This window comes from Patiria miniata, unplaced genomic scaffold, assembly GCF_015706575.1.
Source record: "Patiria miniata isolate m_02_andy unplaced genomic scaffold, ASM1570657v1 HiC_scaffold_7, whole genome shotgun sequence".
In the NCBI taxonomy this organism is placed as follows: Eukaryota; Metazoa; Echinodermata; class Asteroidea; order Valvatida; family Asterinidae; genus Patiria; species Patiria miniata.
Window position 1 is genome coordinate 34555750 of NW_024037074.1, and position 25773 is coordinate 34581522.

Below are 25773 nucleotides of genomic sequence, written 5' to 3' on the forward strand. Positions count from 1 at the left end.
TGTAGCTTGATCGCATCACATTTGTTTATGCATAACATACATTCATGTAAATCAAAAATGAGCCATGAAGTTAATTACATATGGTGATATGACTAAAAATTGATAATAAAATGTGGCAACCGACCAGCACCCCTTGAACAAAGACATTCACAAATTGGGGAACCCCCAACATAGGGCTGGATAGCTCAGTTGGTAGAGCACCGGAACGGCAATCCAGAGATTGCAGGTTCTAACCCGGCTCCAGTCAATGTCTTTGATCAACCTCTAAAATTACGATAAAATATGGGCCATAGTTTTGAGTGAATGCTATCGCTGCTGAATATTCTCTGTCCAGTCAAAAAAATTATTTTAATTTAGTGATGACTTCAATCTAAGAAGTAAAGATTGCGTAAACGTAATTTTTGAATTTTGGAATCGCGTCTGTTTATTCTCACCAAAATGGCTTTATGTACAGCTTCTTCATTCCCTCACAATGTGGCCGAGTTTTATCACTTTGTCTCACAATCTTAATATTTGTATATTGATTTCTCCAGGGCAGTTTGACCACTTAACCCACTGTATTATTAGAAAGCGATGATTTTTGAAAGAAAAAAAAAAACACATCATTTTCCTTGCCAACCATTTTCTTTTTTAATTAAAAGACTCCGCTGGCCAACTTTCACCACAAATCCATTTTGTGACACCACTACCTTAATAGTGACACATTACAAGTCAAGGTGGGAGAAGTGTTTGTCTTTTTGATGAAAATTAAATTGACACATGACACAAAACACGGTAAAGAAGTGACTGGAGTATCAACAGTGCACTGGGAGACCCACGGTACTTTTCGGTCAATGCCTAGATTTACCGCAGTAATACATATCCAGGATTTACGGATGAAGCTGGGGAAACAATTTTTTTTGTTTAAGATAGTTCTGATGATTGATTCCATAAGCTTGCCCTCAATGTCAGCTGAACAGACAAACTATTTTTGATTTTTTTAAATATTCCATGATTCCATGATTGAATGTTACCCCATCAGGATCCGCTCGATGGCCGCATTGACGTCTCCGCCGGTGGCGATCAGAGCTTGGAGATTCCTCGCTTCGTCGTTGAAGCCCATGTTGACCAGCTGCTCCATCTGGAGACGGAAACGCACCTCTGGAGGTTGCTGTCAAAGAGGAGGATGAAGAGAAAATGGTCATAAAGAGTCTCTGAATGCTACACTCCATTTGTGACCCAACTTGATCAAATGGGTCAGTCAGCCAGAGACAGTGTTGTAGTCGCAGGACTTGTGATGGATAATAAGTCAGAATAGTTTGGTTTCGGTACCCGCTGCTATATCAGATTCAAACCAGCCAGCGACCCCGGCAAGCTCAATGGTTGAATGGTTAGACGTCTGCACTAGTAAGCAGAAGGTCGTGGGTTCGAGTCCCACCCGAGTAGTTTGTGAATCTTTTTTTCACACAATCACTCAGGACAACACTCTGTATACAGTGTTTATAAAAAATACGTCGAAGGGCAACAAAATAAAAACTCAAGAATGTCTGGTCAACAAGTCAGTTCACAAGTCCACTCACAAGTAACAGGGCATGAACAATAACAAAGGAATGCATTTGTCACAGTTCACTTGCACAGCTCATGACTTGTGAAGTTGCTATTGACTTATGCTGGACTTGATGTCTTTTATATGATCAGCCTCACACAAATATGTTGATAATCATATGCATCTTAGACTTGCTAAAAACAATAATGAATGAAGAACTTCCGATATATATTGTGTTGAAAAAAAAATCCAGGGGGCGGGTGGGGAGGGGGGGGGGGATATTTTGTGGGGACAATGTCGGGGCCTTTTTCTTGCCGCTGCTTAAAGGCTGGTCATACTTTGCGAATGCGATGTGAATTTGACGTCACGAAGCGAAATTCGCCGTGAAATTCGCCCGAGTTATTAGATGTGTTCAACTTTTGCGAATTTGCAGTGTGAAAACTTGCCCCGACCTCACAGATTCGCATTGGCGTACACTTTCACGCCGAGTATGAACCAGCCTTTATGGATGTGCTTAGCGGTACCACGACATAAAGCCAGGAGCTATTTATGGCACTAACAACTGTTTCAGAAATGCACTAGGGCATTTTATCTAGGGCATTTGAATGAAATAAAAACCACAAGCGTAGGGATAAAACTATCTGGTGAATGTTGAGTTAAAAATCTGAATAGCCCATGGTAAATATGAAGATTTGAACATGTTTGTTTTGAGACTAAGTTGACATACTCTGCCAAATCGATTGCAAGTAATAAAAGGGTTGAGGGGGTGACTTGTATCCGAAAGAATGCTGTTCAATTTGGTGATAAGATGATTCTTAGCCAAATGTTGGATATCTTCAATGTTAGCGCCAATTATCTCCATAGCTTGCTTGTCGATCCGTTCGAGTTTTTTCCGATTGCACAAAGTGAGTTGAACCAAGATATACAACAAAAGATAACAGTCGACTGGATGGTGCTCTGATAAAACAGTTTCAAAATCTGACTGTTCAAATTAAAAGATTTAAGTTTCCTTGAAAAATAAAGCCATTGATTTGCTTTTTTTCTGAATCCTAATTGTGTTGGCATTCCAATTTAACTTAGATAGGAGATAAAACATTCTGGCATTTCAACACTCATTATTTTCTGTCCATTTTGTGGGTGTGGCCTTAATGTGTAAAAGGGTGGTGTATATAAGTTGTTTGAACCAATTGTGACAAATCTCATGCATTTTGGTTACAAAAACCGTGAAAATTAACGAGCCTGATTGAACTTCAAAACAATAACGACAAATCTGGAAAACAGGACTCACACAAGTGATTTATTTGTTATATATCAGCTGTTTTATTTTCAACCAATTAAAAGTGAGCTATACAGAGTGAGATCTTACCATTGTACAATATAGTTCAATTTATAACAAGAAAAAGTGCCCGAATTACAAGATGTAACATAATGTGGCAAATCAGTGACAGGCGTATTCATAAAATGAGCAAGACGGGAAAAGACACAGACTAACAAAAGGTTTCTGGACAGGAAAACAAATTGAAATGTGCTGATTATGATCATACATCCCAGATATTCCACCACAGTTAAAGATCATGCCTTAAAAAAAAGCTAAAAAAAAAAGTCAATTTTTTTCCTACTTAATAAATTTGAAATTTGTACGCTTTGTTTGAACAAAATAAAATACTTTCTTCTGGTTTTGGGCATCTGCAACCCTCTGAAAAAGGGCTTTCATTTGTAAATGTAAAGAAATAATTCAATAACTAAGGGCCTGTCTGAATTCATATCTGGGACGAGTTTCAGACAAGATGCGGATATTGTATCAGGTATCAAGTTGCAGGATTCCAAACAACTTCCCCGCAATCTTCCCGCAGTGAAGCTACCAGTATCGACAAATTCCCTGGAACATGTCCGAGGCAAATACAGAGCTTCTTCTGTACAAAGTGAACGATTCTAACTAACACTTGTCTGGAATTTGTCTCAGATACGAATAGAGTCTGGCCCTAAATGCGGGTAAAATGTTTTGGTTTGATATCTCATTCAAAAGTGAATAACTTTGATATTGCTAAGAAAATGGCGATTGAAACAAAAAATCTATTTTGAACCTCGAAATAACATGGGGAATGCACTTTAAGCAGATATTGCTTTAATAACATAATTATTTGCTTTAATAGCACAGATATGTCCCTCATATTCATTTGTAAGACAATGTATACGTTTAAGCGCTTATAACAGGCTTGGCAGAAAATACTTCTCGGCTGTTAGTTTTTTAAGCAGGTATTGAAAACGTTTCATCCTTGGATTTTTGTTATGGCCTTCCAGTGCAAACTAAGCAAGATGGTAATAATACAGGAGAAAAAATATGGCCCACATATCGAGCCAATTATGAAAGCATTGCTTGGAAGATCAGTCAACACAAACACAAATCATGGAGATGTACAATATTCGGAAAGCGAAATTTTGAAGCTTACAGCGAGACGTGAGCCAGTGGTGCATCTTTGTATACTACACTACTAATAATCTATGTGCAATTGTTTCAAATTGTTTTGATTCATTTTTTTTTTGCGCTTCCCATTAGCAGTGACATCTACTTGGAAACATTGGGGTTATGTAACCAACAAATTAAGCGTGACACAGTGAATAATTTCTTTGAGCTCAAGATTTTCAATATCTGTAACAGAGCAATGCATGTTTCGTACTGTATTAGTGATTGCAATTTTGATTGCAATTGGTTTAATACTTGACGACATGTCGAGTATAATTTGTTGGTTTTTACTTTTATTTTACAGCCACTTGAAAATACTGCATCTTTAGGATCCTTAAAATATGCAAGACATGGAAAATTAAGAGCGAGCATTTTTTTGTTCAATGATCTTCGTTATTAAGCTCTTTAATTTATAGTATGGCTATCAAACAATTTCGCTGTCAAATTTGATTTGATTCTAATGGCGCATAAATTAGGGAACAGATTTTTATTTCGGCATTCGTGACATTCATGGCGCAGAGAAACAAAATAATTGTAGGAAAAGTGCACAGGTGAAGCTACATGTCACTTTATAGCACTGTCCTCTTATTGACAGATAATGCTCATGTTGTCCACATTACACGTAATATTTGAGACTAACCTACCATAGTACACTAAAAGCTACATTCACTATTCACATAGAAACCCCATGTTGAAACAGCTGAAGAAATTTTACAGACTTCGTTTTTTTTTTAAAGGATCCCGCTTCTTAGATATTTGTTTTAAAATTAAATACTCTTTCATCTTCCCCTTTTCCATACCAAGTCAAGTTTTCCTACAATCTTGTATAAACATTGGACATATTTGATGAGTTAAAAACTTTACAGTGTTGATTCTTGTGCTGGTGTGTTCGTTGTATTCCACTTTGCACTTCAAATTTGTTTATGCGTAACATACATTCTGTTCATGTAAATCAAAAATGAACCATGAAGTTAATTACATATGGTGATATGACTACAAATTGATAATAAATTGTGGCAACCGACCAGCACCCCTTGAACAAAGACATTCACAAATTGAGGAACCCCCAACAAAGGGCTGGATAGCTCAGTTGGTAGAGCACTGGAACGGCAATCCCAAGGTTGCAGGTTCTAACCCTGCTCCAGTCAATGTCTTTGATCAAACTCTAAAATTACGATAAAATATGGGACATATAGTTTTGAGTGAATGCTATCGCTGCTGAATTTTCTGTCCAGTCAAACAAATTATTTTAATTTAGTGATGACTTCCATCTAAGAAGTAAAGATTGCATAAACGTAATTTTTGAATTTTGGAATCGCGTTTGTTTATTCTCACCAAAATGGCTTTATGTACAGCTTCTTCATTCCCTCACAATGTGGCCGAGTCTTATCACTTTGTCTCACAATCTTAATATTTGTATATTGATTTCTCCAGGGCAGTTTGACCACTTAACCCACTGTATTATTAGAAAGCAATGATTTTGGAAAGAAAAAAAACCACATCATTTTCCTTGCCAACCATTTTCTTTTTATTTAAAAGACTCCGCGGGCCAACTTTCACCACAAATCCATTTTGTGACACCACTACCGTAATAGTGACAGATTACAAGTCAAGGTGGGAGAAGTGTTTGTCTTTTTGATGAAAATTAAATTGACACATGACACAAAACGCGGTACAGAAGTGACTGGAGTATCAACAGTGCACTGGGAGACCCACGGTACTTTTCGGTCAATGCCTAGATTTACTATAGTAATACTACCAGGATTTACGGATGAAGTTGGGGAAACAATTTTTTTGTTTAAGATAGTTCTGATGATTGATTCCATAAGCTTGCCCTCAATGTCAGCTGAACAGACAAACTATTTTTGACATTTTAAATATTCCTTGATTCCATGATTGAATGTTACCCCATCAGGATCCGCTCGATGGCCGCATTGACGTCTCCGCCGGTGGCGATCAGAGCTTGGAGATTCCTCGCTTCGTCGTTGAAGCCCATGTTGACCAGCTGCTCCATCTGGAGACGGAAACGCACCTCTGGAGGTTGCTGTCAAAGAGGAGGATGAAGATGAAAATGGTAATGAAGAGTCTCTGAATGCTCCACTCTATTTGTGACCCAACTTGATCAAATGGGTCAGTCAGCCAGAGACAGTGTTGTAGTCCAAGGACTTGTGATGGATAATAAGTCTGAATAGTTTGGTTTCGGTACCCGCTGCTATATCAGATTCCAACCAGCCAGCTACCCCGGCCAGCTCAATGGTTGAGTGGTAAGACGTCTGCACTAGTAAGCAGGAGGTCGTGGGTTCGAGTCCCACCCGAGTAGTTCGTGAATTTTTTTCACACAATCACTCAGGACAACACTCTGTATACAGTGTTTATAAAAATACATCGAAGGGCAACAAAATATAAACTCATGAACAATTTCAACATCTGTGTTGTCAATTTCAATCAGTTGGGTTGCCTTTGGAGATCGGCAACCAATAGTGACTGCAGCAAAGGGGTGGAATCCTGTCTTCGTTGTGGCCTGTAGATTAGGTGAGCTGCAGTTTTATCTGTCTGAAACCAAAATGGATTTAGGTCGACCAGAGTTGTTTCTTGACCAGTTCGCGCCGGGATGATTTTGACATTGACCGGACCTAGGCGCAGGATTGTTTTCACGGACCTCGATGCCAGACGGGTTCACGCCATCATCTGCGGGTAGCACACCCTGATATTTCCGGCCTTGCTCGCTGCGAGCAGGTCGCAGACAGATATTTCCGTGTTTATCCGTCATCCGTTCCGAATACCGCAAAACCTTTGCGTGTACACACGTTATCCGACGTGAACTGGGTAAACTATTTGGCACGATGTGACTCTGGAAATGCCAGTCTAAAACATCAAGTAACGGGTTATAAATCAAATACCTGTTGTGTTGTGCCAGCACCAGCACCCAAGTTGGTCAGCATCTGTGTCATCAGTTGGCTCCACTGGTCGCTCCCCAGCCCCCCTAGTGGCCCCACCGGTGGGGCGGTGCCAGTTGTTGGGGTCGTGGTGCTACTAGTAGTGCTGGTGGTAGTAGCAGAGGTGGTGGTGGTACCGGCTGTATCTGTCTGGGCGGTGGCAGGGGTGGTGGTGGAGGCCGGCGTTGAGGCGGATGTTGTCGATGCACCAAGCCCTCCTGCTCCCGATCCGGCCATCCTGAATTTAAAAAAAAACATTTGAAGCATTATTTAAGAGAAGAATTACAAAACTTTTATTCTTCATCACTACAAGATTTTTCATAATCCACATTTAGGTGCCGAAGAATTTTTGCAAGATTAAGGAATATTTTACGGAGAATGCAAAAATTGTACAAAAGGCCTGTTTGGGATGGTGTTTTAATTATAGGATTTGAATCAATGTTGTGCATCAGGTCGGGTTGACCAGGCAAAACCGACCCGGAACATTTTAGATATAAACCGAATCCGAACTAAAACCGATCTGAACACCCCTAATCCAATCCGACCCGATCTGACAAACATTCAAGCAAAAACCGACCCAAAACCGAACCAACCAGAATAACCCCTGAACATCTGGCTTAGGCAACTGTGTCGACGTTTCGTGCCTAAACTTAGCTGCGTCGCGTGAAAATCGTCATCTCTCAGTAAATAATTGTACCGTTAGGTGGGCCTACACGTTATAGACTGTGCGCAATAGACCGCAAACCACATGCACATTCTCGCGGTGGGTTGACGTTGGACGATTGACGTTGGTCGTACTGGGCACAGCAACTCTGCAATGATATTGGTTTATTTTGGGTTTTTCACAAGATGGCTCAACTGAACAGAGCTGACCCGAAAAACGCAAACGCAAAACCGGCACCGACTTGACCTGACTGAGATGATGGAAAAACCGACCCGACCCAACTCAAGTCGGTTTTGCACAACATTAGTTTGAACCCTAAACCAGGAGATGGCTGTCTACTGACCCTGTAAGACTTTGAAGTTACATTGCAGGATTCGAACCCTAGACCAGCAGACTGCTGGCTACTCACCTCATACGTCACAATGGTAGATGGCAATGCTTTGTGGTTTGTGCATAAATGGATCATCAATTTCATCTGTGGTGATAATACAGAATTTGAACCCTAGACCGCCGGAATGCTGGCTACTCACCCTGGTAAGATCCCTGGCGCTATCGACTGCAGCTCCTGCATGCCTTGCTGTATTTGCATAATTGCCCGTATTGCTCTGGGGTTGGTCATTACGTTACGGACATCTGGATTCTCCATCTATGTTAGGAAATGTCCAAAAAAACAAACACATTTTTTTGTTAAGTAAAACAATGCATCTTGAAAATGCAATCAAGAACACACTATGGAACTCCACGCTTTAATTCACCACTGCAAAAAAAAAAAAAGAACTCAGAAACATTCTGGGATGCAACAAAAGATGAATTTTAATGACTGCTGTTCATGTTTGTGGCCAATTTTGTTTAGCTTGTGGTTGAAGAATTTCAAAATATTAGCACGGAAATGGATGAAGCAATTATTAAAGTCGAGTTTGCCATTAATGTCCTTGCCAAAGTTTTGAAAGATAATCAGTGCAACCTTCTTCAATGGACACAGCCATTTGGATTAAATGGCACCCCTACATGTTCCCCCCCCCCAGTAATCAAAGTTATATGAACAGATTCAGGGCAAGCCTATTGAGATCATTTAGCTTCTTCACCTATTAGATAAAATATTGGCTACTTGCGGCTTTAGGAACAAAACATGACAACTTGCCAAGAGGATGATTCTAAACAAACAGCGAATCTTCCGGGCTTTGCAAGACTTTCTACAGTGTTCTTCAATTTCTTAAAGGCAGTCATTGGAAGTTTAAAAGTGAGGAAAACGGATGATCAGGGAAAAAAACTTTATAATGATTACCTGGCGGAGAAAACTGGGCAACATTGTTGTCATCTGTTGTTGCAGTTCTGGGTTGCTGGCAAACATGGGATTGGATCGCATAATCTACAGGAGCAAAAAAACAAAACCTAGGCTTAGGCCAAAAAAAAAAGTCTCCGGTTTCTGGTATGGAGCTTGCCCAAAAAGTGGTGCGGCGACGCGGCTTTTTTTTTTTTTTTACCTGTTTTTTTGGCTTCAAATGTCGGCTGATGACTGCAAATGGTGCCCGACTAAACTTAGTGCTAATATTATGGGAGACCAGAGAGGCCACACAAAGCTTATTCTCGATCATAACCCCATCTAAAAACACCTTAAAATTGTGCAGCAGCAGGATTCCAGTCAAACCAGTGAGTTTGGCGGTTTTGAGACATCATCTTTCATTGAAAAAAAACTTTTTCATTTTGCCGACGCGCATGGCTACGGCGACGCGCGCGCATACCAGAAACCGGAGACTTTTTTTGGTTGGCATTACGTGTTTTTTTTGGTGTAAGCCTGAAAGACAAAATCTATGTCGTGTTACTAGAAGTGGGACGAGAACTCTTAGTCACCTGCTTCATGACAGTATTATTATCCGTGCTCATTGGGCCCACGAAAAAAAACCTAAAACTATCTCAGCATTTAGAAGGGTAATGCAGTTTTGTGGAGTCAATTCAACGCAAATGAGTACAAGCACAAACACCATTTTCACGAAGTGAAGAATCTGCGTACACAGCTGCAAAACCGAGTTTTGAGAAAATCGCGTTTGAAGTTGGTAGATTTTTCAAATTGCTTTTTCGTATACATTTCTTCCCCAGAATTGAAAAGAGTATAACTGATGCGACAGCACATAAGTTAAATTGCCAAAAAATGTGTCTCTATTTTCATAAAAGCATGTTTAATTAGGAGACATTGATTACTAAAGATAGTCGTCACTTCGCCAAAACGGAAATGGTAGTACTGGTTGGTCACACATATGTAGAATTGTGTTTGTACACAGATTCGTCGCGCATGGGTATATAAAAGTTACACATTTTTAGAATGCAGATTTGTAGAGGCTACATAAATCTAAATATAGCACACATGTAAAATTAGAAAGACTAAGTGATGAATCGAGTTTCGTCACCTGCGTCGAAACGAAATACTGAGTTGCCGCACATTTACCACTTATTTTAATCGAAGAATGCAATTTTGTGTCTCGAAATTTAGTAATCATGTACAGGACATCATAAAATGTTAGAATATCCAAAAATCTCAAATTGCTTAAAATCTCGGCTTTGGGAGGATTCGTCACTTCGTCAGAATGGTGACGATATTTGCACTATAGGTTCCAAGTTATTCCTTTGCAAAGTGGCTTGCCCAAGGACACACTCACCATGACCCCAGAGGCTAGACTTGAACCCACAACCTACAGAACTACCTACAAGATCTCCAGATCACGAGGCGTACTGCTTGACAATAGTGGGCCTACACACGTACCTGTGCAGCAAGTTCCGGGTCGTTGGACATAGACTGCAGCATGGATTGCATGTAGGGTGCCTGCAGCATGTTCTGGACTAACTGCGGGTTGGAGGAGACCTGCTGCAACATGCTCTGCATGCCTGGGGAGTTGAAAAGGCCCCCCGCTGAAGGGGATAACAAAGAAGAAGAAAGACGGGTGAGAAGTGGTGCACAGAACATGAGAACAAACGGGGCCTTGGTATTGATCAATAAGGGCTTTGCCCAATTTGCGCCGGGATTATTTTAACAAGAAGGAACAAGGCGCGGGATTACTTTTCACTCGGCCTCTAGCCAGGCAGGTTGAAGCCATCACCCACGGGCAGCGCACTCATAGATAAAATGGACAAGTGTAACACCTACTGGTTTGAGCACATTCTGATAAAAATTGGTCCTGTTTATAGACCGTACTGAATAATCTCTCACTGCTATATGTGAGAGGTTTGCGGTAACACCATGTGGAACTATCTCTTTTTTGAGTATGTGTGGTTCCGAAGAGAACCTGTTGGATTAACTCCCACTGCTAATAACAACTGCCACATCGTGGGACAGATATGTTGCAGAACGAACTCATTTAGGTCACGAATGAGGGCATAAATGTGGCACCACCTCAATAATGACTTTTGCCAGATAAGTCAGACATGCAACTGAGGTCACCAAAAATAAATCAGGAAATTGAAAAGTTTACCACCTTCTCTGCAGTATTTTTCAAGTTTTGATGGTTTACAAGAGAAGTGAAAAAGAGGAAATTGGCTGATCTGAGAAAAAGTTGCATACCTGATTAGCCTATTACAAATTTGATGACTTCAATTTGGAAGCCAATACTAAGGTGAGAATATGAGTGCAAACAGGTGATACCAAGCACTCAATGCTCCTTCCACCAAGTATGCGCTCGAGCGCTTTTCCGCCTCAATTTAGGTTTGTAAGTTTATCAGGGGTGTGAGTGACCACTGATAAAAATAGCTGAAAACAGCTGGAAAAGGTGTAAAAAAAGCTGAACTTTGGATATCTCCTATACTTTTGTACACAGCAAGTGAGGGAAAAAAGCTGAAATCCAAAACAAAAAAAGCTGAAATCAGCTTTAAAGCTGAGATTTCACACCCCTGGTTTATTTGCCGAATTCGTCCTATAGATAGCAACTGCTTGCATTTCTTGACTGACCTGTATCTGTCATGCTAGGGGTAGCTGTCGACGGGCTGGGGGTTGGGGTTGTGGTGCTGGTTGGCGCCGGCGTGGTGCCCCCGGCAGGTCTCGAGGAAGGAGGTGCCCAGGGGTTGGGCAGGGGCTCTGTGTTCTCGCGTCCCTGCTGGCCGGAGGTCTCTGCTGGGGTTGGAGAAGGTGGGGATGATAACAAACAGAGAGGGATTTAAAAGTAATGATATTACTTAAAAGTATCACTCCCTCTGGCTAAGAAAAATAGGTGTCAGACTGGAGTCTGCTCCCCAGGATCATCTCTGTAATTCAAAAGGGTTCATCAATCATGGAACTTTGAGTCAATTTTCTTTACCAACTGATCGGTAGTCGTAATCTGCCTATGAAGTTACTAATGCTAGAGGTGAGAATAGAGGTGAGAAATATCCACAAAATACTCGGCAGAGAACTTTTTGGGCCGAGGCCCCAGAGCAGTAGACGGTCTATAATATAGATTTGTCCAAAGTATGCTTTTCTTACAACTTTTAACACTTAAAAACAAACGTACATTTGTTTTGTAGTTATTGTGGGGACCTAAGAGCTATGGGGACAGTAGAAAGTCCCCACAACTCGGCCCTAATTTCCAGTGTTGTTGACTCGAGTCGCTGACTCGGACTCAAGTCTGACTCAAGTCAATATTTTTTATTGACCAGCAACTTGACTTGACTTGAATAAATTTGACTTGCTGGCATAAACACTTTTGTTTAAATAAACACAACTTTTGCGCGCTTCTGCAAAATTTGGATGATAGAAAGCCAAGGATCTGATAAACATGTAGTAAGCTAAGCATCAATAAGGCACAGTTCCTACATGTAACTTGTATTCATATATTGCAAAGTAAAGACTTGTATCGTCAATAAAGGATGTCAGAGAAAGGGTACATGTACATGTACATTTGTCATATGAATTATGGCTTAGCATGTTCAGACAGACTTAAAAAAATTGACTTGTGACTTGACTTGAATCGGGAAAAATTGACTGGCGACTTGACTCGAATTAAAAAAAAATTGACTTGGTTACAACACTGCTAATTTCTCTAATACAAAAACCCTTCCCCACAATGCACACACCCCTCTCTTTGTTAACACGCTGATTGTGGACCCCCTATTGTCCCCAATCCTCATTCCTTTGTTTGTACTCTTTTTTAGCAACAGCTCTCATTGGTTTTGTACATGAATTTCAATAGTGGATGTTTAGTCAATCGTGGACGTATTGTGCCCTAACCCTTTTGTCCTAGGTCCACGATTGCCGGTGTTCACATACTCACCCCCGCATAATCATGTTTTCCCATTACTCTCGAGGACAAGGCTTTGTGTTTCCCTTTGTTCCTATAATATAACACTTTCCGTAGACTAACTGCACAACCTTACTCCCGAGGACCACTCTCAAGAAAAGACAAACTCCCGAGGACAATAGAGAATCTGTTGTCCACTCTTTGTGTGTCTGTCCTCACTCCCAAGGACCACTCTCAAGAAAAGACAAACTCCCGAGGACAATAGAAAATCTGTTGTACTCTCTTTGTGTGTCTGTCCTCACTCCCGAGGACCACTCTCAGGAAAAGACAAACTCCCGAGGACAATAGAGAATCTGTTGTTCTCTCTTTGTGTGTCTGTCCTCGGGGTGTATGTAATACATGTATGCAAACACCTTCCATTGAGGGGGGCCGCCCTTTATCCTTCTTTTGTTCATACTTTAACTTTCATTCATAAATACCTCAGACAGTTTAGCCATTCCTATTGGTCGAGAGCCCGTCACGTGGCCGGTCTTAAACGGATGATAAAGACATGGCTAGCTGGTCTTAAACACTTTTCCAGTGTCACAATAAAATATGGACTCCTAAAAATCCAGTGCCTCTTACCGTTTCATTGGTTGAACGTTCACAATCCTCACGTAGGCATGCGCAACACTACAAGCGAGTCAGAATTTTATAGTTCTAAATTCAAAACGCAACGCCCCAGGTGCGTTCTGCGAGACATCGCGCAGAACATGTTACGCGCGCGTCAATCTCCATAAAAGGGTTGTTTACATCTTACTCGCCAGCTGAACACTCCATTATTTTGCTAGAGGGATGTTTCAAAAAGCATGAAGTGAACTTGTTGAACAAAATCGGGATTTTTTGAACGAATTATTTGATATTTTTTTACGGATAAGGTATTTATGAATGGGAATAAATATGTGCTCGGTCGGTATTTATCACTCTGTTTAATACCGCTTAGAGTCTGGGTGCTGATAATTACCCTCGCCTCCGGCTCGGGTAATTATCAGCACCCAGACTCTAAGCGGTATTAAACGAGTGATAAAAACCTCCGGAGCACACATTTATTCCCTTATTCAAATAACTCCCATATGTTTTGTACACACTCTTTCCAATAGTGGACCTTCGCCTTATGCATCAAGAACGTGAAGATGACCTCACCTGGACTTTGACTTTGACCGCCACTGCCACCGCCACCGCCACCGCGCAAGGCAGCAAAGGGGTTGCCTCCGAGTTGTTCCTGTGCCGCATTCAGCATGGGTTCTTGAATGTCGGTGTACATCCGTCGCAGGGCGTTGTAACCACCAGGGATACTCTTTCAACACAGACAAGATACGATAAGAATGAAAAATCATTTTACTGCAAACCTTGGGGACAAAAAGTGATGGAAACATCAGAGGCTATGAACAGTAAGCAGGGAAACAAAGAAGCGAAACAGAGACTAAATTACATGATATGTGATCAATATTATCATAAATTCTTAATTACGCAGACATTTTATCAATAGATTGGATATTATATCAAATATATAAATCAACGGTTTTAACAGCGTAGTAACAAGAAACACAGTTTCTGAGTCTCGATTTTGAGCATGAATAATTAAGAAGTATGAATCATCACATAAAAACCTGTGGCTCTTTGTCGAGCTTTTAAACAAGTTGTACAGACCTCCAAGTTACTGAGTGCCCGGTCCTGTGAGCGCATCATCTCTTGCATCATGGCTGGATTCCTAGCCATCTCCATAGTCTGTCGCAGCAACTCGGGGTTGTTCAACATGTGTCTGATCTCCGGATTGCGCTACACGTGTGAAAGAAAACGTACACAGGATCAATTGGATCACATAAGTGCAGTTAGCCTGCGTCCGAATCCAAGCTACAGCTTGCAATTTACACGTGTCCATGGAAGCAGGTGAAATCACAAGCAGGAAGGTCTAGACAAGGCGGGCTTTGTGAGGTCCTGCATTGTCAGGGTGCAGATGGACTTGAAGACTGTCTCGAATCTCTCGAAATTTTGATGGAACACCAACTCCTAGATCCATGCGACTTCTGGTTGTTTCCTAGGATCAAATCCAAACTGGCCAGAAGGCCTTCTTCACGAATCCTAGACCCTGCCAAAGCTTTTGCATGCAGGGTTGAAGACAGTACCTACTTCAGAGCAGGGGTGTGATCGGACAAAAACGAAAAATCCACGAGCTAATGTACATGTATACATGTACATGTATTATTGTACATGTTCTTGTATAGATGTACATGTATACATATACATGCACATCTGTGCATATAGGGCATGTACATTTTGTAATTTCTGTAATGCTTGCAAATTTTATCGCTTCAGTTAAGAAAACAAATGGGGGAAAATTAGGGGAAAATGTCTAGTCATTAAATAATATAAACCACATGTGATTGATTCAAAATGTCTTTTTCTGTGAGTGATGTTATTATTTTTGCATGTTTGCAAAGAGAAAAAACGATTCACACAAAAAATACGAACGGTGCTTTATAATTATTTTATAGTACGCCTAATCTTACTTTAAAACTCCAGTCCCACTCCCACGTCCCAGGCTTCTAAAACATTTTTGAAATTTTGTGTTGGTGGTGGCTATTTTTCAAAGCACTACTGCAGCTCAAACTGATTTCCATCCACAGTGACACTTTATTTCCAGTTCTTCCAACCATACTCTTAAATTCCTTGACAAAATCGCGGCAATATTGACACCAATGTGTTCGCGAATTGCTTGCTCACGATCGTCACTGCACAATACATGCACAAAACACACACACATCCACACGCGATACTCAAACACTAGGTGCAAACCCATTGAGAATCATTTTAGTCTGGTCCTCAAGTACTCCACTGTGCACACTGCATTGATGTCTATCAGGTTCTTGACTGCACTGCTTGTTAGACTTGTATCACCAGTCCGTCCATCGTAATTTAGGCCCTATTTCGCTAGAAGTTTTTGGGCGATACAGAAAACGTTGGAAATCCGGAATCCGCATAAAATTCCGGAATCCCCATAAAATTCCACAGACGTTAGACTAAAAATCCGGAAATCCGGAAAAATCCGGAAAAATCACACCCCTGTCAGAGTAATGCCAGCGCTTTGGGAATTAAGTGGTGGGGCTTTATTGACGCATTAGAAGCCAACAGAAGCTACTTTGAAGGGATGAAATAGGTATTTGTGGGGAGTTCTGGCAAAATGAGAAAGAACTGGGCAGAGGTGGAAAATGAGGATTTGTTGGTACTATCCGGTTCATTAGTGTGACATCATCTAGCATAGCACGAATGGAACTGGAAGCTAAACGCAACTCGAGCGTTTATCCAATGGGCACTAGTAATCGGTGGTGCACGAGCGTGTATAACGTTTTTACTAACGAACTGGATAACAAACATCGCGGGATCCACAGAAATTGTTCGCAATAGCGATCGTTCAGTACAGTGATTTTAAGCTGCCGGTGCTCCGGTACTCACTTTTCAATAAATAGCGCCCTTCAGAACTTCACCCTGCATGTCCTGGTAGTTACTGGAAGATGACTCTGAACACGTGCCGACTATTGAATTATGTCATTACACAGTTTTTGAGCTTACTACCTACATCGATGGGTGGCTTTCCCCTTCTATTCCTTGGGGAAATAATAGGCACTTGTCGCTCTTCTGTTGACATTTTTCAACAACAATGTTCGGTACGCTTTGTTCACAAAAAACAGTGGTCAAGGATGATGTTCAGCATAGCTGAATGTTCAGTAAAGCGGTGTTCGGTATAGTGACGTTCCACTGTACTAGGAAAGAGAGTGATCGTCTCCTTACAATATTGTTTGTTGCACTTCAGTCGGTAATTCTGTTGACAAGTTATGGCTCTTTAAAGTTCATATAAATCAACATGTTGAAAAAGTAATATGCTGAGACAAGGACTTTAAAGTTTCGAGTTTTGCATTCTTGAAAATCAAATTAGGTTTTGCCCTTCACCGACGTATAAACACTGTATACTCAGTGTGTTACCTCCCGAGGGAAAGTTGGAAAAATCACTTGGGTGGGACTGAACCCCACCCGAAAGATTTTTTCTAACTTTCACTCGGGAGGTAACACACTGAGTATACAGTGTTTATACGTCGGAGAACGGCAAAACCTAATTTGATTTACATCACCCCGATGCAAAATTCCTTCTTATGAATTCTTGAAAATGAAAAATGCCAATTGTTTTTCCTTAAAAAACACTTATATTCAGCGATTTTTATACTGTTTCTTTTAAAATATGTGTAGCAGACGTATCAAAGATTACAAATATCAATAAATCTGAAAATCACCCCATCCACTTTTTTGCAATTTTTTTGGAAAACCATCCGGTTTTCTGCAACGGCCTGTGCCCAGTTCCGTCTCGTTTTGCCAGAACGTCGTACACATTTTTAGAAAATGCAAATATGGTATGAAAAGTATGGACCAAGTGACAAAAGTGTTTGGTCCACCCTCTCACCTCCATGAGTTCTTGCATCTGTGGGTTGCTGAGGATCATCTGTCTCATCAGGTCTGGATTCTGCATCAGGCTTTGTGTCATGGGGTTGTTCAGTACTTGTTGCATCATGTCCGGGTTGCTCAGCAGCTGCAAGTTACGAGAACGGATAGGAGTGAGACTTCAAATTTCACATGATACAATATGACTGGGGTATATTACAAGCCTGCACCCGATTTCACGAAGGGCTGCAACGCGTCGCAACTCGAGTTACGACTTGTAAAACACGATGCAACTCGCGACGCGTTGTATCATCCATTTCACAAAAGTTGCGATGTGTTAAACGCGTCGTAAGTTCCTTGACAATGGCTTAAAACATGTCGCAAGTTACGACGTGTCTAGTGGTCATCGCAAAATACGAAGAGTCCCTTTCTAAGCCAGTTTAATGCCATAAACATGACAAAAACGAGATTATAATACCGAGGCAATGTGTATAAAGTTGTCAATAGAAAATTCATTGAAGAATTATGAATTAGACTGGAATATTGCAGTTGAAATTTCAAAGTAGCTATACAGTTCACTGAGAGCTTGCTTTCCTTCAAAATTGCATTGCACGACCGCCATTTTGTTTTACGTTTTAACAAATTTCGAGCAGAGATCTCTTTGTTGAATATCAGACGACTATTTACTGTACGCTGTCTAAATACATAAAACAGTCACCGAGTTGTGCTATAAATACACCTACGACGCGTCGCACTTACGACGTGTTTTGCGAAATGGATCGCAGGACGCGTCGCAGCTGCGATGCATCGTAGAGATACGACGCGTCGCATCGCTGCGATGCATCTTAAGTTACGAAGAGTTTGATGAAATCGGGTGCTGGTCCTTAAAGGTTAATCCTCCTAATGGGAAGTCAATATTCAGAGCAATATGGAAAACCCATTTAACCCTACATGTCCATTTCAGGCGAAGGGATATTAAGTGTTAAAGTAACTGTGTCACGCAGAGAGTCACTGCATAGAAAAAAGCATTGCAGAGGCCGGAGAGCAGTGAAGCATTACTAAATATGCCTGCTTGCCCTAAGCTTTTAAACCACACCAAAGAACTTTGGAACTCTCAATACATTGTATGAGCGTCCCAAAACTTAAGGTATTGAAAACATGCAATACAAGAAAATAGACTGGCACCTGAAACAACCAGTCCAACAACACTTCAGAACTGCTTTAATCAACTGTGCCAAAAGAAACATGTAGCAAGTTAGGAACTAGTCTGTATTTACTACACATTTCTCCATAGTCAGTCACCAGACTAATGACAATGAAGGAAGGGTCAGGTTTTTTTTTCAAACAGTTGGACCATGGTTGGACATGTACCAGTCTAGTCGTTAGCCTCATTTTGAATCACTTGACTTCCCTCTCATGTGCAAAATATTGAAGAAATGTCTCCTTTAAAAATTGAATTGAGTCTTCGAACTTGGTTGGTGAAATACTGAGGACCTTTTCTCTGCCCAACGAAAATTTTGGAGAAATTTGCTGGCTAAAAGAGTGAGTAAAGTTGGCCTGATTTAGTTTTGCACGTTTCAGAACACTCCAGGTCCCAGTCTGGAGCATGACCTGATGACACCACTTCACTGCTTCACAAACAACGAATGGTTATGAGTGAAATGGTAAGAATAATTTCATGAGGTGACAGACGGAATGTTCCATTCTACAAGGAAACTTGGGCCCAATTTCAGGGAGCTTATAAGCAGAAAATGCTAAGCAAAAATCAGCAGAGTACCAGTCGAAAGCAGTATACATTACATGGCATTTTGGCTTGTAACCTATTTTTGCTAAGACAATATTTTCCGTGCTTAGTAAAATTCTGTGCTTAAAAGCTCCACAAAATTGGTCCCGGTGCTGAAATTTGCTCAAAGGTTGAGCGTTTTTTGTTTTCACCTGTTGCTGCATCTGCTGTTGCATCTCCAGGTAGTTAGCTGAGCCGAAGCCCATGTTGCCCAGACCCGACAGTCCCCCTAGGCCAAAAGGATTGGCACCCCCACCACCCGGTGCTGGGGTGGTACCAGGGGTGGTGGTGGACGACGTACTGGTGGAGGACGAGGAGGACTGTGGGCGTGCCGCGGTGGCTGCCTGCTCTTGAGCCTGAGAGAGGGGGCAAAATAAATACCGGGATGAACAGTGAGATAGAACGGGGATAAACCTGAGGTTTATGGACTGCGTGTGTGTGTGTATGAACAGTAAATGTGATGCAATCAAGCTAAATGAGTCGTTTGTCAACCCTGGTCACTTTTTTTTTTTTTTTACAGATTTGAAAAGAGCACAATCTCAGCATTACTGCTGTGAAAACCGCATGCTGATACCATCTTTAGTTCCAAAATTATGGAAGTCAGAACACCCAGAGATGTGTTGAGGTGATGTGATGAGGTGGCCCTATTTTGGCCTGAATCTCCAAATGAAAATTCGCGACAAATGACTATTAAGCTTGATCGCATCACGAATGTCTTTGTAATTGAGTGATGGGGTACGTGTGTCTGGAGTAATTCAGCTGGAGGTTTGTCATGGGTGACATGGGGGAAAAATTAAAAAAATCACAAAATAATCGGCACTGGGTTTGAGGGTCGCTGAGAACCTCAGAACAAGATAGGGTCTGTGGTATGTATTTGTACAATGTAGTTGCCTAAATGCACTCCCTTAACTCTTTCAGTGCCAAAGTCGTACATGTACAAAGTATATTTGTTAGTTCGAAGTGCCCACCTTGTACATGTACGAGGTAATGTTTGTACTTAAAATCGCCAAACCTTGTACATGTACGAGGTAGAGTAAGCATGTTATCACAAGGGGGCGCTCTCGCTCTTTCTAATAATATCATTTTCATTCAGGTACGACCTGTATTTGTTTGCTTTATTCGAGTTCTTGCGAGAGGGCGCAGCACTGACACTCGTATTTTCTGCAAAAAGTGCGGAATTCCCCTGTGTGCAGGACAGTGTTTCAGGGTGTAGCACTATCGTGACTACTATTGACTTTCCAATGTACCAAGGATATACCAGAGAGCAACAACAACAAATATAGTGAGTCAAACTTATTTACTTTTTTTTTTACAGAATTTTGAACAATTAGAAAAAACGCTCGAAGTTAGGCACTTTACATGCTTTAGGGTTAAACTTTTCAACTTTTGCGGGCACTGAAAGAGTTAAAATACCCATTTCTATGATTCCATAGAAACATTTAAAGGTGAAACAAATTATGTTTTTGTTAAAGAATTCCAGATGTTGAAAAGGGATTCTTTTAAAATCCTGAAATCAAAAAAAAAATCTTACACAAAAAAAGCTGAAATCAGGAAAATATGTATCATGGAGAAATTCACTACAAAATGTAAGATCCTAATATCTAACAGAACACTGGCTAGTTTTGGATCCTATAAATTTAGCAGGATAAGCATTGGTTAACTTAGGTTGTGCTATCCTTGCTCTTCAATAAATTCAATTTGTTTTTCTCTTACAAAAGTTTAAACTTGTATGTTTTATTCCAACCAATCGACCCCCTCCCCCCTTTTTGGGTGGTGAAAGGGGAGGGGGCGTCTTCAATCCTCTGGGAAAAAAGTTTTTATATTTTGAGCACAAAAAGATCTGCCTTGCAAGCAAACTGGCTTTTGGCCTGTCTATTATTGATATTGATTGTGGAGCGGGAACTAGCATATCCTACGAGAATGGAATTATTGTCAGGCTGCAAAGAATTTTGAAATTTGTAAGTAATGTTTCAATAACTAAACATGTCTCATTCAAAAGTCAACAACTTTTTTATTGCAATGAAAATAGCTATTTAGAAACTATTTTTTAAGATGAAAGTCGAAAATAGAATTGAGGAACGCAAGTTAAACATTGTCAAAACACTGAAGCTTTCGACAATGAACTTCCAGGTTATTTAAAAGTGTGAGCTGCAAATAATGTAATTTATATGGGGAAAAAATGATAACCTACCTTGTTAGTAGACTTAATGACAAGATGTACTGTCAACCCATCCTTAATTGCTGAAAGGAAAAGAAAAATCAATTTCATTTTCACAAAAATGAGTAACCGTCATATTTTCATTTCCAAGTGTTTATTGATGTCAACATATTGTTTGAATCAAAAGACTAAAATCAAACATGGCTTAACCGGCCAGTTGACCCCACCATCTCAGTGGTCGAGTGGTAAGACGTCTGCACTAGTAAGCCGGAGGTCAGAGGTTCGATTCCATCCCAAGTAAGCTTGATAGCGTCCTATATCACCACGGCGGCTTAAAGCCCCAGTCACACATTCACGGTTGGAGCTACGAATATCCTCGGTTTAACAAGGATCAATTGATCACGATGAACCGTCGAGATTTGTGGAGAAATCGACTTTCTAAAAATACACTTCAGTTTCAGGACGGATAGCCACGACTGTCATACGGTTTCTCTACGAATACACCATGGTTTGTCAAGAATATAGACGGATTGGTGAAGAATATCGAGGGTATTACTAAGAATAATGACGTTAACGCCACAGTTGTCTGCGATTGGGTCACGGATGACCAAGGTTCTCCTATGAATAAGCGTGGATATTCATCGTACAACCTTAGCAGAACCCTAGCACATCCGGGCATATCCGTAAGACATTCGTAGCGAATTCGTAGAGATTTCTTCCACGAATGAGCTACGAATCTCCAAGAATATGCACGAATAGCCACGAATAACACTACGAATAAGTACGGTTGTCCTACGGATGTCCCACGGTTGCACTAAGGATTAATTTTCATGACGGTTCACCAAGGAAGTTATGAACAGTTTCAAACTTCCGTAGCCTCTCAATGAATACCCAAGGAAGATGACTGATAGCCACGGATGTACTAAGGATGAATACGGTACTCCCACGATTTATTACGAATTTCAAACCGTGGAGATCTGTAGCTCCAAACCATGAATGTGTGACTAGGGCCTAACCATGCTTGCCAGAGGGATTGGGGCTAAATGCATTACAAGAATCAAATCCAAGTCTAGACTTCGACCAAGACAACAGTTAGACCAAGGCCATTTTCACTTGTCTTACAGTGTGTTTCTAAGGTTTCGGCATCTTTCAGAATCTTGCCAGCAAATATACAGCACAGCTGCTCTGGAGGTGCATTGAACTTCTTTGATATCTCTTCCTTGAACTGCAACAAAAACCAAAAAGGATAAAAATTAACTCTTAAACATGTGCTTTCGTCATCATTTCAAGGTCTATCACAATATACATGTATATGCATACAATTAACACTTGTGCAGGTAGGCCTACACGTAAAAGCAATGTTGAATGGAGACAGTGGATCTCTTCCTTCCATAATATAGCCTTAATGTAGGTTATGTAAGAACGCGTGTTCAAATACCCCAAGGAGGAAACATCACGTGTTACGTTGGGCGCCCTACACCAATCACCAAAATGAGACAACATCACGAGATTTGATTTGGCTTTGCCATCTACCGTACAGTACTAATTTGCAAGCCAAAATTGATCACAATCTTTCACCACAAAGCTTATTAAAGTGGGCCCAAAACAAGGCCTGAGTTATCAGAAACAAAACAAAAAGTTTGTAATCCAATGGAAACTAGGTCTACATATATATTTCGAAAAATAGAAAGAGATAATGTGGCATACATGTAACTTGTTTAAAAACACGCAAACGCAACGTCATTCCGTGAATAAGCACGTGCACTGCACGCAAATCCAGTCCCTGTAGACTTGCAGACAAGTCACTAGATTATCCGGGAATGGCTAGTCCAGGTCAGACGCTGTTGTGTACTTGCAACGGAGTCCAGGGTATGAATCTCTCCTGCCATAGCGAAAAAAAATTATAACACATTTTTTTTGCATTTTTTTACCTGACGGAGGAAGCTGAAATTTCGCTTAAATATTCCTTGTGTCCAGAATTGTGCATGCGCTGGGTTTAGGAACGGCAAATATGTCCGCGGACGGCATGTTTACCGAAAATAAACCGCAATTCCACGCTTTCGTTGAAAAGATTTTCACTACGAACTACCCGTGTTAGGATTACGTGCACGCATGCATGCACACCTAGCACGCTGCCGCCACGGCAGCAAACGGCACACGCGTGTACGTCTTCACGCGTAGAGTTCGTACTGAAAATGTTTTCAACGCAAGCGTAGAACTTGTGGTTTATTTTCGGTAAACACACCGCCCACACACATATTTGCCTAAAACCTGCGCATGCACAATTCTGGACACAAGGAATATGTAAGCAAAATTTCAGCTTCCTCCGTCAGGTAAAAATTATGAAAAAAATGTGTTATAATTTTTTTCGCTATGGTGGTAGAATTTATACCCAGGACGTCTTTCGTCTGGTGCGTTGTCGCGGAAAGCAAGACAACGAGAATGCTTTCCACGACAACGCACCAGACGAAAAATTGAACTCACTTGCGGTGCCTGAAAGCGGTGTGATATAACATCGCACGCGCAGATTTTTTTTCGATGTCATCACGTGAGGCATGCATTTACATAATTAACCAAACAAAACGGACGACAGCCGTTGGACCTGGATGTTTTTTTATGGACAAGCCACCGAAATCATCAAGATTTTTCACATTTGTTTTTTGTGTGGTCTGTTTCAAGTCGATCATTAGCTTCGTGAATGACTGCTGAATGTATGAGGTATGTAAATGACATCTGAGGTGGGATATTAGAGGTGAAAATCGACAATATTTGAGAGGCCATTATTTTAGGGTCTCTTGTTACCACACTCTCACGACTAGGTTATGTCTCCAGCGCTACATGTGAATGAATATGCGAAGTGGCTATCGTTACGGCACTCGTTGTTTAGCGCCCTCTACGATATTTTTTTGATACGCACGCAGGTATATAATTATTTGTTTCCCCACGTTTTATCGAGCAGTGCGCCAGCTCAGCCGATAGAGGGTAGGATTTTGCACCGCGAGGTTGCGGGTTCGAATCTCAGTTTTGCACTCGAATTTTTTTCCTTTTCTAACCTGAGGCTTTGGAGGATTTTTTTTAAAAGGGAAATAAAGTCCGAATTTCATAAAGTTCAAATTCACTTTTTTCCTTCTAATTTTATATTTTCTTGTCATGTTTTTTTATAAAAGTTGCCAGGTTGCAGTCTACCGTAACGATAGAAAATGGGAAATGCGTTACGGCTGCCGTAACAATAGCCACTGCGATGAATATGAGCATGTCAGCTGGAGTTACTCAAGCTAATTACGATCAATAACCATGAAAACATGTGGAAATTGCCCTATAATACCTTCTGATTAGCATAAACCCAAGAGCAATCGCGCAGCAACTTAGAAACAATGTTGTGCACTGTTGCGTGATGCGCACATTGATCCGTGCCAGTTCGTGTACGGTCCCAACTCCAATCTCCATCGTCACGATCGTCTGATCGTGGACACGCACACGATGCAAGTTATTGCTTATTCCGAGTTATGACTTAAACATATTATTTGATACTCACCAATTTTAAGGAAACACGTACACAGTCTTTATTAAACAACAGACAGATCATCAAACAATGGACACAGTGGGGAAGGGTTTAAATCCCTTTTCCGAGTTGTCCGAGATTTGGGCAAGTGCAATGTACCACCAGCAATATCTACGCACTCCTAGTCTCACTCTCACTAATATTTCTATTGAAAAATAAACAAGAGAATGAGAATAATATCCCACAAAACCGAGTGCATAATATTTTATTACCTCTTTTATCGTCGCAGTGGCTTCCACAGTGACGGTCTCTTTGTCTTTCGGTGTTTTTACAACAATATTTATCAACTTTCCAGTCTCGGGAACTGCAGTTTCTTCCGCCATCTTGAGCGATTTTATGCGTAATCATGCGCCAGTTAACTGGTTCCCAACTTGTCCTATCGTGGTTTTACATGGAATTACGGAACTCCGACGATCATCAGTGAATTATCCATTATCTCACCGTTATTTTTTAATAGCGCCACCAATATTTCATTTCCGCGCAACCTGTCGCAAGCTCTGCCTCTGGCCTGGCTCGGATTGTTCATGATCAATGTTACTATGTTTGAATGTTCCCTTGAATTTCAATTGGGAATTAGACTCGGTGTTTTTATCTTTTTTAAACCTTTAATTTCCAACTGCTGGCCACCAAAATAAAATTAATTCCTAGAAATATTCAACCACAACAAAATAGGCTATAACGGCCTCTGCGCCGAAAACTGAAAAAATATAATTAATGGTCCCAAATTGATTTCAAGGCTATGTTCCTTATTTTCACACACATCTCTCCCAACCATAGGTTTGCCACTTGTATGTGGGCCATAGTGACCGTTTTAGCCGATTTTCGGCTAACTTTGACAGATTTTTTTGTTGAAAAACGAGTTTGGCAGAAAATTTGACAGAATGGATTTTTTTGGCAGATTTCTGGCAGAATTCTGCAAAAATGGTTGACAGAAAAACAGCAAATTTGCAAAAAAATGGTACATTTGTTTACAAAAGCTTCAATCTTTTCAAACAAACCCTTGCAAATAG

At 40.8% G+C, this 25773-nt stretch overlaps 1 protein-coding gene across 2 annotated transcripts; it reads right to left on the reverse strand.

Moving 5' to 3' along the window:
• Positions 1-5236: 5236 nt before the first annotated feature.
• Positions 5237-25168, reverse strand: LOC119744578 (ubiquilin-1-like). Of its 2 annotated transcripts, none has more exons than XM_038220573.1 (13): positions 24976-25168; positions 22324-22426; positions 21235-21284; positions 19196-19399; positions 17283-17408; positions 14480-14608; positions 13973-14126; positions 11527-11685; positions 10348-10493; positions 8875-8958; positions 8120-8235; positions 6890-7163; positions 5237-6033 (listed from the first exon to the last, which is right to left on the reverse strand). In XM_038220573.1, exons 1-13 carry the CDS (start codon positions 25084-25086, stop codon positions 5893-5895), a joined length of 1797 nt encoding a protein of 598 aa, XP_038076501.1. In that variant the 5' UTR covers positions 25087-25168; the 3' UTR covers positions 5237-5892. The 2 variants fall into 2 exon arrangements, with proteins under 2 accessions (XP_038076501.1, XP_038076500.1); XM_038220572.1 differs by having other exon boundaries at positions 11527-11688.
• Positions 25169-25773: the final 605 nt, after the last annotated feature.

Excerpts from the sequence above, each read along its gene's own strand:
- LOC119744578 (XM_038220572.1), bottom strand. The coding sequence starts at position 25,086 with ATGGCGGAAGAAACTGCAGTTCCCGAGACTGGAAAGTTGATAAATATT. Across the intron at positions 21,285-22,323 it reads CGAAACCTTAGAAACACACT|CAATTAAGGATGGGTTGACA; the intron begins GTAAGACAAGTG and ends TTTTCCTTTCAG. Across the intron at positions 6,034-6,889 it reads GTGCTGGCACAACACAACAG|CAACCTCCAGAGGTGCGTTT; the intron begins GTATTTGATTTA and ends CCTCTTTGACAG.